Source organism: Natator depressus, chromosome 26 (assembly GCF_965152275.1).
Source record: "Natator depressus isolate rNatDep1 chromosome 26, rNatDep2.hap1, whole genome shotgun sequence".
Lineage (NCBI taxonomy): Eukaryota > Metazoa > Chordata > Testudines > Cheloniidae > Natator > Natator depressus.
In genome coordinates, this window is record NC_134259.1 from 14802195 (window position 1) to 14814090 (window position 11896).

Sequence of the window (11896 nt, forward strand, 5' to 3'; positions counted from 1 at the left end):
TGGGGAAGGGGGAGAGAGCGGAGGCGTTTGCGCATGTGCGACCCACCCCCCCTCCACCTGTTCCCCGCCTACACCCACCCCTGGGTGGCAGGAGCCGCTGTCCCTTTGCATTGTGGGTATCAGGTCAGGGTCAGGGTCCTGACCTAGGTCCGGGGTCTGTGCCGGGCTCGCGGGGTGCATGGGCTAATGGCCGGATCCCCATGGCAGGAGGTGGGGGAGGGGGTCCGACTAGATGATCATGATGGTCCCCTCTGACCCCACCGCCCCGCACATCAGGGAGCCTTTCTGTTCCGTATTTGTACAGCCCCTGGCATGACGGGGTCCTGCTCCATGCCTGTACCCGGCCACGCCTTGGCACCACAGCGAGACAAATCAATTCGAGTAACTGGCTGAGCAAAGCAAGGCCCTACACCTCTTCACCGCCTGACCCCAACAATTATGTGGTGTTCCTGTGCTCTGTTAAACGTCTGTTGCATTCCACTCTAGAGGTGGCTGCATTTCAGTATATCGGCTGGAACACAATATAGAAATATAAGCTACTGTTCTAATACCTTCAGCCAAAGGGCAAAGCCTGGAAACACCAGCCGGATCTCTGTTTATTTTCTAGGCGGGTCCATAAGTGAGGATTAATCATAGAGTGTAGATAGCAGAGAACTTTCCTGTGCTGGTCCTGGGGGGATGGGACCTCATGTGTCTCTTCGATCATTTCTCTTCTGATTCCTCATCCCAGACTTGCATGTCCTCCTTCCAGGAGCAAGAGATCGCTGGATGCCCCCAGAGGCTGCAGCGCTGATGGCCTGGGAAGTCCATGGTAGTTTCACAGGAAGGCCTTGGTCCTGCAAGCTCCTCCAAGTTCTCAGGATTGGGGCCTAACCTGAGAAAGTTTTTCAAAGTGTCATGGGATAGAAAAGAATCTCTGGGACCTCGGGATCAAGTTTCCAGCACACCTTTCTCCATCCCATATGCCATCCAGAGCTCATAGTTTTTGCCCTTTTTTTAGAAATCCCGTAAACCTGCGTGCCACGTCTCGCTGTCCGCCATCTCGACAGAACACTTTGCCAGCCTTGGGAAACCCTGGATGCTCACTTCTGGCTTTGCAGACCCACAGGACGTCCCGCACCAACGGGGGCCGTGACGCTGTCTTCCAGGACTGTTTGCGGGGGATGTTGTGAGAAACAATTCAAGCCGTGGGTGGTGTTCATAGCGGGCCCGGAAATTGAGCACTGATGGGTGGGATCGTGGTGTAATGCAGGCTTGGGATGTGGCTGCAGAAGTTTCGGGTGCGAAAGGCCTGGACCAGGTGCATGGGCTCCAAGGGAAGTCCATGGCGGTTTTGCCATCAAGCCCCGTGTTGCTTTCAGCCGGTGATACAAACAGGTGATGTTTGCGCCAGGTGCCATTCCAGCCAGGACGGGCCTCCCTGGCACAAACCTGGCACGTTAGGGGCAGTGTAGCCTAAGGGATAGTGCACTGAGCTGGGCCTGGGGAGCGCAGGCTTCCGGGCCAGACTCTGCCACCTGGCCTGCTGGGTGACCATGGTCAAATCGTAGCCCTCATTGTGCCTCAGTTTCCCCATCTGCAAAATGGGCATAAGGCTGCTGACCGAGGCGAGCTCTATGATGGCACCCACAGAAGAGCCAGCTGGGATTAACCCTCCTACCCGGGGCCTCTAGACCGGCGGGGCTGTGCGCGCCCTGCCCCCTGCCCGGGCCAGACCCGGGACTGGGCTCCGCACCCCTGGGCCTGTTCACGACCAGGCAGCGCCGGGCCCTGGGTCTGCGGGGCGGGCTCAAGGCTGCGGAACCGCCCCAGGGCCGGGCCAAGCTCCGCCAGAGCCGGGAGGGGAGCCAGGCGCAGCGGAGCGGCCGCGGGGGAACCGAAACCGGGACCGGGACCCGACCCAGCCAAGGTCGGCGCAGGGGCCGCGCCCCACGGATCGCGGCTGGCTGCGCGCTCGCTCGGGCCGGGGGCCGGCGATGGCCGGGCCCCGGGGCCGCCCGGGGGTGTGACCGGCCCGCCCGCCATGGCCGAGCCGGCCGAGGAGAGGTGAGCGCTGGGGGGGGTCCCCGGCCCGAACCCCCCCCTCCCCCCGGGCCGGAGCCGAACCGAATCCCCCCGGGCCGGAGCCGAACCGAATCCCCCCGGGCCGAACGACCCCCCTCCCCCCGGGCCGGAGCCGAACCGAATCCCCCCGGCCCGAACCCCCCCTGCCCGAACGCCCCCCCCTGCCCCCGGGCCGGAGCCGACCCGACCCCCCCTCTCCCCCCAGGCGGAGCCAAGCCCTAACCCCTCCCCCCGGGAACGCCCCGCGGGTTTCCCCTCCCGCCGCCTGGCTCTGGGGGCGCTTGGGACGGGGCTGGGTCCCGACTGCCCTGCGCTGAGCCTGGGCCCGGACGGGGACGGGGGACGGGATCCGGATGGGGGTGGGACTGGAGAAGGGTGCTGGGGCGGGGCACCCGGCAGTTCAGGGGCGCTGGGTCCCCTAGGGATCCCCCCGCCTGGGGTGGGGTGGCCCAGAGGTCGGCCCTGCCACCCGCGCTGCACTGTGGTGCCCGGGGGCGCCCGGGGCCCTGACGGGCTCTCTGCTCTCCAGGCACTGCTGGGTCTGCTTCGCCACGGAGCGCGAGGACCGGGCCGCCGAGTGGGTCTGCCCCTGCCGCTGCAAAGGCTCCACCAAATGGATCCACCAGGCCTGCCTGCAGCGCTGGCTGGACGAGAAGCAGAAGGGCAACAGCACGGGCAGTGTGAGCTGCCCGCAGTGCGGCACCGAATACCGCATCGTCTTCCCCAAGCTGGGTGAGCCCGGCGGGGCCCGTCCGGGCCTTGCTTTGCCTGGGCGCGCGGGGTCGATGGGGTCAATGAGGGGCAGAGTGGAGGGGGTCTGGGGAGGCTTTGCCTGGAGCACAGAGGTTGGCGCAGTGCCCTGCCCTGGCATGTCCCTGGCTCCTGACCTTGTGCTCCACCCACTAGCCTGTGAAATGGGCCGGGGGAAATTCCTGGCCTGGCGGGGAAGGGCTGAGAGCCCTGGGATCCTGCCCGTGAGCGGGTGGGGGCCGCCTGGAGTCTCCCCCGCGGCCGGCTGGGCCAGGGAACGCGGGGGGCGTACGTGGCGTGGCCTGAGTTTCTGATCTCCCTGCAGGGCCCCTGGTCTATTTCCTCCACCAGGCGGACTGGATCCTGTCCAGAGCCAGCCCCTTCGCCATGGCCGGCATCGTGGTGGGAACGGTGTACTGGTCGGCTGTCACCTATGGGGCCGTCACGGTGATGCAGGTAACGTGTTGGGGGTGCCCCCAAGGGGGCCCGAGCGGAGCCGGGGCTGCTGCTTCCGCCAGGCTCCGCAGCGGAGGCAAGAGCACTGGAGTGACTGCGCCAGTGGGTGCTGCCGGGTGCCAGGCTGGCTGCGGCAGGGCACGGCTGGGGCCATGGAGGAAGCTGGCACTGCTGGGAATTGCCCTGTGAGCCCAGCCTGAGAAGGCCCATGCCCCGTGCTGCGGGGTGCGGCCGGCCCAGCCAGCATGGGGAGCCCCACTCTCGGCGCGGGCTCTGAGCTGCCTCCTCCCCCGGCTGCAGGTGGTTGGCCATAAGAAGGGGCTGGATGTGATGGAGCGGGCAGACCCCCTCTTCCTGCTCATGGGGCTGCCCACCATCCCCGTCGTGCTGGTGCTGGGCAGGCTGATCCGCTGGGAGGACTACGTGCTGCGCGTTTGGCGGAAGTACTCCAGCAAGCTGCAGGCCCTGCAGGCCCTGGTGCCAGGTGCGGGGCATCGCCGTGGCGGGGATGGCCTGGTGGTGCTCTGGGGCTGCCCTGGGTGGGGCCGGTGGGTGGGCAGGTTGGTGCGGGGGTGGGCATGGTTGCCAGTGAGCCGAGACGGGGCGGGCGGGCTGGCAGCGAAGGGATTTGAGGGGGCAGAGCGGTGGGGGGAGGGGAAGCTGGGCAGTAGCGCCATCAGCGGGTGGCCTGGCGGGGGGAGGAGAGACAGTGACAAGGGGCAGAGCGCTGGCGGGGGTGGGGGACAGACACTGGGGCAGAGGCGGGTGGTGTGGGGAGCGGTTCAGGTCTGAGCCCCCTGGCCAGGTGGCAGTGACCAATCGCTGCCTCAGTTTCCCCTTCCTTCCCGTTTCCCCAGGGATTGGGCGCCCGGTGGCCCCGGGGCCGCTGGCTGAGTCCCGCCCCCAGAGCGACCACACGTCCCTCTCGCGCTCGCTGTGCGGGGCCCTGGTGTTTCCTACCATCGCCAGCCTGGTGGGCAGGCTCCTCTTCCGGCGTGTGGACTCCAGCCTGCAGCGCACCATCCTGGTGAGTCCGGGGCCGGGCTGTGCCAGCCGCTGCGGGGTGCCCAAGGTGCGGCTTGCACCCTGTCGCGCCTGGAGCTGGAGACTCCTGGCCTGAGAACCCCGGGCCCAGGGAGTCTGAGCTGGGAAACCTCGGCGGTCTGTGATCTGCTCGCTGCCATGGAAATGGCAGGCCAGCCTGGCACCGCCGCCCGCACTGTGCTTGTGGGAGCTCCGGGGCTGCGGGTCGGGAGTGAGGGGCACCGGCAGAGCTGGGGGGAGCCCAGGGCTGGGCTAGCAGGGGGCTGCGGGTTGGGAGTGAGGGGCACCGGCAGAGCTGGGGGGAGCCGGGGCTGCAGGTCGGGAGTGAGGAGGACTGGCAGAACTGAGGGGAGCCGGGGCTGCGGGTCGGGAGTGAGGAGGACTGGCAGAACTGGGGGGAGCCGGGGCTGCGGGTTGGGCGTGAGGGGCTCCGGCAGAGCTGGGGGGAGCCCAGGGCTGGGGTAGCAGGGGGCTGCGGGTCGGGAGTGAGGGGCACCGACAGAGCTGGGGGCAGCCCATGGCTGGGGTAGCAGGGGCTGGGGGTCAGGAGTGAGGGGCACCGGCAGAGCTGGGGGGAGCCCGGGGATGGGGTAGCAGGGGGCTGCGGGTCGGGAGTGAGGGGCACTGGCAGAGCTGGGGGGAGCCGGGGCTGTGGGTCAGGAGTGAGGGGCACCGGCAGAACTGGGGGGAGCCGGGGCTGCGGGTCGGGCGTGAGGGGCACCGGCAGAGCTGGGGGGAGCCCAGGGCTGCGGGGAGCCCCTGTCTCTGGTGCTCAGTGGGGGGCGGGAGCTGGCTGCGGGGCTGTGGTGCTAGGGTTTGCCCAGAGCCATGGGACTGGCACAGCAGCTGGCTTCATCTCCGCCCCTCCTCCGCAGGGCGGCATCACCTTTGTGGCCATCAAGGGGGTGCTGAAAGTCTACTTCAGGCAGCAGCAGTACCTGCTCCAGGCCGACCGGCGCATCCTCGACTACCTGGAGCCGGGCCTGGAGCAGGGCCCCGCGCCCCCGGACGAGGACAGCGGCACCGAGGGCAACCTCAGCTAGGCCTGGAGCCTGGCCCCTGCCCGCAGCTCCCTGGCCTGTCGGGCTCTGCCCTGCAGTCACAGCAGGGGGGCAGAGCCCTGCCCTGGGGCCCCCCGGCGGGAGGCTGTCTCCTGTCTCCCATGCCTGGCCCTGGCCCTGCCCCCTTTATAAATAGCCACTGGAAATACAAACCTTGTTTGAATGGCACAGGGTGTGTCTGAGCATCGTTCCTGGGAGCGGTTCTCCCTGATGCTGTGTGACTTGATCCTCTGCCCGTCTCCCCCAGGCGTGCGGAGCTGGGAGCATTGCCAAGGGGGCTACCCTGGGAGCTCGGCCCCTCGGTGGCCCCTGGCTGCTTCTGGCCTGGGAGAGCCATGAGCGGCTGGCCCCCGGGGCATGCAGCCGGCACTTGGCCTGACAGCCCCCACCCTCGCTGCTCTGCTGCCCATCCCCAGAGCTCCCTGGCGAGGGGGCACCAAGACGTCGGCTGCAGCTTATTTATCCTTCTGCCAGCTGAGCTGCTGCCTCCTGCCTGGCCTGGGTGGGGCAGCTGCTGCCAGACCAAACCTCAGCCCCCTTGGCTGGCTCAGCTCAGGGCACAGCTGGAATTTCTTTAAGACTTGGGGTCCCGCCAGCTTGGTGCCCGGCTCTGGGACACTGTCTGCGGCTGGTCCCCAGAGGGACACGCCCCAAACAGGCAGGTGCCCATCACCTCTCCGCATCCCTGGTACTTGTCAAGCCCCCGTCTCTGCAGTGTCTGGGCACCTGGCACTCAGTCCGGTTATCCGCAGGGCTCTTGCCCCACTTTGCCGAAGGCCACGTGGGCGATTCCTGCGGCCGGGAGGGGTTTTCTCCTCCACCTCCCTGAGCGGGGACAGAGCCGTCCCTGGCCCCCCAGGTCCACAGAGGGGGGAGGGCGGTGGCGCTCCGCCCTGCGGTGTGAAGTTTTCACCCCCTTGTAGCCAAGCTCCCTGGGGCCTGGGGCGGAGCAGGGATCATACCGGGGGCTTGACTCCCACAGGCCCTGCGACTGATGCAGGCCTGAGCCTAGATCGTCCTGGTGCCAGTGATTTTGGGTTGCGCCTTTCCCGGGTGCTTTTCGGCTCCTTTGCTGCGGCTCGAGAGGTGCCACAACCGCTCGCTACGTTGGCTGCCACGTTACCCCCGGGGAACCCCCCGGCATTTCTCCCCGGATCCCCCAGCTGGATCGAGGCCTGAGCCGGGGCGCTGGAGCTGGGAACAGCCCCCAGCAGCTGCCCACGGACAAGCTGCAGGGGGGCAGCAGGTGAATGGTCTGAGCTCCCTTGGCGCCCCCTGGAGGTGGGTCGCATCCATGCGAGGCAGTGTCGTCTGGGGCCGGGGGAGACTTCCTGGGGGCTTGGAGCAACCCACCCTGGGCGCCGGGCCCAGAGAACCCGGCAGGGAGCAGCTGCCAGGCTCTTCTGCCGGGGGCGCTGGTGAGCGGGGTACAAAGGGCTTTGCCGGCCAAGCGAGGGCGGGGGTGGCAGTGCGCCACACCAGGCTGTGTTCGGGGCCTGAGCCCACTGGCCACGCGTCAGTCCTGGCCCAGGGCAGGGTGCCCCAGCACGGTGCCCTCTCCCGGGGCGGGCAGGACTTTTAATCCCTTTGGGGAAGCATCGCTGGCGGCTCCTGGAGATCTCTCCTGGGCATGGGGTGGGGCTGAGGGAGCGTCTCTGTCCTGCTCGCTGGAGTCAGGCGGGGCTCTGCGCCCCCCTCACGGGTCCCCAGGACTGGGGCTATGGCCCCAGATTCGGAACTGCCTCTGGGAGTCCCCCGAGGGGTCCCACGCTTCCTCCATGGTGAGCCCACAGGTGCCTCAATGGCTTCCCCCAGCCCACGCTTAACTCCCACCTTCCCCCCAACCCCCATGTCCTGTGTCCGCGAGCTGAGGAGATGCTGTGAGGTGGGGCCAGGTGGGGTTGGTTGCCAGGTTTGATGTCCTGGGGATGGGATTTGCCATTGTTTGGATTCTCCATGGCTATGGAGATCAGGCCTCCTAAGGACACCTGGGTGGCCTCTCACACCTGCGTCCTAACCTGCCCCCAGAGCAAACAGCCCTTCCCCCACTAGGGAACAGTGCAGCAGCTGGGGAAACTGAGGCACACAGGCTTCATAACAATATTACAGAGAATTCTCACTTCCTCCTAGCCCCTGACCTCCAGGCTCTGCTGCCTCAGTCTGGGAGCCGAGAAGCTGCCCTGCTCTGGCTGCTGCCTCTGGGCTGAGCTCTCCGCTGGTGCAATCGTGTTGGGCTGGGAGCCGCTGCACCCCAGGGACTCAAACCAGCCTTGCGGAGAGCACTCAGCCTCGCCCGGAGGTGCCCTGTTCCTATTGCAGTAGCAGGGGTTGGGGTGCTCAGCCCCTGGGGGCTCATGCTGGCCCCCAAGACCAGAGGCCTCTTGCGAATGAGTTGGCCTGGAGCTGGTGTTACGGTCTGAGAGGTGGCTGGGGGCAGAGCTGCATCCTTCTCCCGGCTTGGCTTTGCTGCTGGACATGAGCGAGCCAGCCGCTTTGCTCCTGGTGGCGCCGGGCTAGGGTTGGGGTCTCTTCTGGCTTGTGCCCCAGCACAAGACCCTTCCCCCAGTTCCTAAAGCAGGGCCAAGGGCTGCCCCCTGCCACCCTCCTTGGTGGCCAGCTGTACTGCCGGCTACAGCCCAGCTCCCCTCTCTGGTCCCAGTGCCGGCAGTTCAAAATCACTGGGGCTTGTGTGAGAGGAGGGTGAGATCTGCAGGCCCCATAACACACCTGGCCCCCCTAAAGGGGCTTACAGTCACATCTCTGGGGCAGCATCACTTCCCCCACATCTGCTCCCAGCACGGGACATGCTTCCCCCTCCGCCGGGGACAGTCGCCCCGAAGAGCCACAGTTCAGCCCTGCCCCACGCCTGGGTCCGTCCCGTCGCCATGCCGCCAGCCGGCTTTGAACCCAGGGGCGCAGGGTGGGGGAAAGGACCATGGAAGGCCAAAACACAACTGGAGTTGCAGCGAGCAAGGGATGTGAAGGGTAACAAGAAGGGTTTCTACAGGTACGTTAGCAACAAGAAGAAGGTCAGGGAGAGTGTGGGACAGTTACAGAATGGGGGAGGCAACCTAGTGACAGAGGATGTGGAAAAAGCTGAAGTACTCAATGCTTGTTTTGCCTCGGTCTTCACAGCCAAGGGCAGCTCCCAGACTGCTGCACCGGGCAGCGTTGTCAGATGCCACCGGTGTGGTGCTCTGCTCTGTTCGATGGCGATACCAGTCGGCTGCGTGCGTGTTCCCTCTGTGTGCTGCCCCGGCTCTGCGCGGATCGCTGACGCAGCAGACCCCAAGACAACCCCCAGAGACCACAGACTCTGGTGAGGTACGAAGGCACCCGGGCAGGTTTATTGTCGAAGAGAAACACAGTCTCTAACTCCCCGATTCATATAACTTAGATACGGTTTGTTGCTAGTCCCTATGTGCTCCCTGACAATGGACACAGCTCAATCAGTGGTGGGACTTTCCGCTGCCCCCTAGGCCGGACAAAGACATCCACTCAGGGATGTATCTTATACACAGGTACAAACAAGTTACAGAACGCCCCTGATGTAGTGAGGTGCAGTCCCGCTACGTAACAACGCACCACCCTTCTACGCAGCAAGGTGCCGCCTCTCGCCTTGTCCATGTTGGTTCGGAGAAAACAACTCTCTCCATCATCCTAGCCTTTTGCCCCCGTCCTTGTTATCTCTGTGGACGGTATCAGAATGTTCTTGTACCATTTGTGTATGGCTCTGGTATCCAGCCCCCTTTAGATATATGTTTATGCAACATCAGCCCTCTCCTTGCCAGCGTCTGTGAGCAGGGCCGGCCTCTGGCTCACAGCTTAACTGTGCTTTATGTCAGCAAAGTCTTGACCATTACTTTAGCCCAGGCCTTAGGCCTCCTACCGGGCCTCTTGATACCAAGGGTTTCTGTTTCGGGGCCTCATCTTACTATAGGCACACAGCATGGGGAGGAGGTGAGCAGACCTCAGTGGTGGAAGAACAGGCTCAGGACTATTTAGAAAAGCTGGACGTGCACAAGTCCACGGGTCCAGACCTAATGCATCCGAGGGTGCTGAGGGAATTGGCGGATGTGATTGCAGAGCCATTGGCCATTAGCTTTGAAAACTCATGGCGATCGGGGGAAGTCCCGGACGACGGGAAAAAGGCTAATGTAGTGCCCATCTTTTAATAAAGGGAAGAAGGAGAATCCGGGGAACTACAGAGCGGTCAGCCTCACCTCAGTCCCTGGAAAAATCATGGAGCAGGTCCTCAAGGAAACCCTTTTGAAGCACTTGGAGGAGAGAAAGGTGATCAGGAACAGTCAACATGGATTCATCAAGGGCAAGACCAACCTGATTGCCTTCTATAATGAGATAACTGGCTCTGTGGATACAGGGAAAGCGGTGAACATGACATATCTTGACTTTAGCAAAGCTTTTGACACCGTCTCCCACGGTATTCTTGCCAGCAAGTTAAAGAAGTATGGGCTGGATGAATGGACTATAAGGTGGATAGAAAGCTGACTAGATCGTCGGGCTCAACGGGTAGTGATCAATGGCTCCGTGTCTAGTTGGCAGCCGGTATCAAGTGGAATGCCCCAAGGGTCGGTCCTGGGGCCGGTTTTGTTCAACATCTTTATTAATGACCTGGAGGATGGTGTGGATTGCACCCTCAGCAAGTTTGCAGATGACACTAAACTGGGAGGAGAGGGAGATACGCTGGAGGGTAGGGATAGGATACGGAGGGACCTAGACAAATTAGAGGATTGGGCCAAAATAAATCTGATGAGGTTCAACAAGGACAAGTACAGAGACCTGCACTTAGGACAGAAGAATCCCTACAGGATGGGGGCCAACTGGCTAAGCAGCAGTTCTGCAGAAAAGGACCTGGGGGTTACAGTGGACAAGAAGCTGGTTTGAGTCAGCAGTGTGCCCTTGTTGCCAGGAAGGCTAATGGCATTTTGGGCTGTATTAGTAAGAGCGTTCCCTTCAGATTGAGGTAAGTGATCGTTCCCCTCTATTCAGCACTGGTGAGGCCACATCTGGAGTACTGTGTCCAGTTTTGGTCCCTCCACTGCAGAAGGGATGTGGACAAATTGGAGAGAGTCCAGCAGAGGGCAACGAAAATGCTTAGGGGGCTGGAGCACATGACTTATGAGGAGAGGCTGAGGGAGCTGGACTCATTTAATCTGCAGAAAAAAAGCAGGGGTGCAGGGGGGAGGATTTGATAGCTGCTTTCAACTACCTGAAGGGGGGTTCCAAAGAGGATGGAGCTCGGCTGGTCTCAGTGGTAGCAGATGACAGGACAAGGAGCAATGGTCTCAAGTTGCAGTGGGGGAGGTTTAGGTTGGATATTAGGAAAAACTTTTCCACAAGGAGGGTGGTGAAGCACTGGAATGGGTTCCCTGGGGAGGTGGTGGAATCTCCCTCCTTAGAGGTTTTTAAGGTCAGGCTTGACAAAGCCCTGGCTGGGATGATTTAGTTGGGGTTGGTCCTGCTTTGAGCAGGGGGTGGGACTAGGTGACCTCCTGAGGTCCCTTCCAGCCCTGATAGGCTGTGATTCTATGTGCGATGCCAGCTGGCAGATTCACGGACCAGCCGGTAGAGGGCACCGATGGCCAGCGCTTTCCTAGCGCCGGTTCTGCTGGCACGTGGGGGTGCCCAGGATCTGGTGTGGTTACAGCCTGACCCTGCATAGCACAGGCCAGAGACCTGCCCCACAGTCATTCCTGGGCAGGTCTGCTAGAAAACCAGCCCTTGATGTACCGGCTCCGGGGCGGAGAAGCCACCGGCCCGGGGGAGTCGTCCCAGGGGTTCGTTACCCTCCGAGCCCAAGGTTCGTGCCCTATTTTAGTCTAAACTCCTCTAGCTTCGCGTTCTGGCCCCGGCTCACGTTCGGCCTTGGCCATGCAGCGTGAAGAGCCCGTTTGCAGAGGGTGCGAAGCAGGAGCAGCCGCCTCCCGGCTGTGCAGAACGCGAGGGGTTTCCTCGAAAGCTGAAGGGACGGCTGGGAGCCACCGGATCCCCACTGAGCGCTGGTGGCAGAGGGAGTGTGGGCTAGTGGTTCCATCAAACCTGGGTCCCTCCCACTAGTGGGGGTCAGGGAGGGCCCCCCCCCATTGTGTTCTAGGAGGTTTTTTTTAAGTCACTGGCCTCTGAAGCATGGGGGGGGGTTCCAGCTGGAGATGGGCCTGTGGGGAGGGCCGGGCTCTGCGGGGGCACCGGGCTCTCTCTGTCTCAGGCCCGTGGCTGGCCGGCTGTGGCTCACACCCCCAGGTCTCCCTGGTGGCCTGAGATGGGTCAGGAAGAAATTTCCCCCAGGTCAGAAGCAGGGACCTTGGGGGCTTGTCACCTTCCCCTGCAGCGTGGGGGGTGGGTCCCTTGCCAGGGTGTATCTCACATCATCGTTCCCTGCCACTGTGGGGCACCGGGTACCTCAGTCCCTCCTGTTCTCCGCCTGGGGCACATGCCAGCCCGGGCTCCCGAGGGCTGGGATCTGTGGTTATTGGGTGTGTGGGTGCGGGTGGTGCTAGCGA

General features: G+C 63.6%; 1 protein-coding gene across 3 annotated transcripts; it reads left to right on the forward strand.

The window, feature by feature from the left end:
• The first annotated feature begins 69 nt into the window (after positions 1-69).
• Positions 70-5548, forward strand: LOC141978266 (E3 ubiquitin-protein ligase MARCHF5-like). 3 transcript variants are annotated; one of them, XM_074940246.1, is made up of 7 exons: positions 70-112; positions 1001-1168; positions 2594-2796; positions 3140-3270; positions 3571-3754; positions 4128-4297; positions 5190-5548. In XM_074940246.1, the coding sequence occupies exons 2-7, from the start codon at positions 1164-1166 to the stop codon at positions 5355-5357; spliced, it is 861 nt and encodes a 286-aa protein (XP_074796347.1). In that variant the 5' UTR covers positions 70-112; positions 1001-1163; the 3' UTR covers positions 5358-5548. The 3 variants fall into 3 exon arrangements, with proteins under 3 accessions (XP_074796347.1, XP_074796343.1, XP_074796346.1); XM_074940242.1 differs by lacking the exons at positions 70-112; positions 1001-1168 and adding an exon at positions 1239-1377; XM_074940245.1 differs by lacking the exons at positions 70-112; positions 1001-1168 and adding an exon at positions 1997-2046 and having other exon boundaries at positions 5190-5547.
• Positions 5549-11896: the final 6348 nt, after the last annotated feature.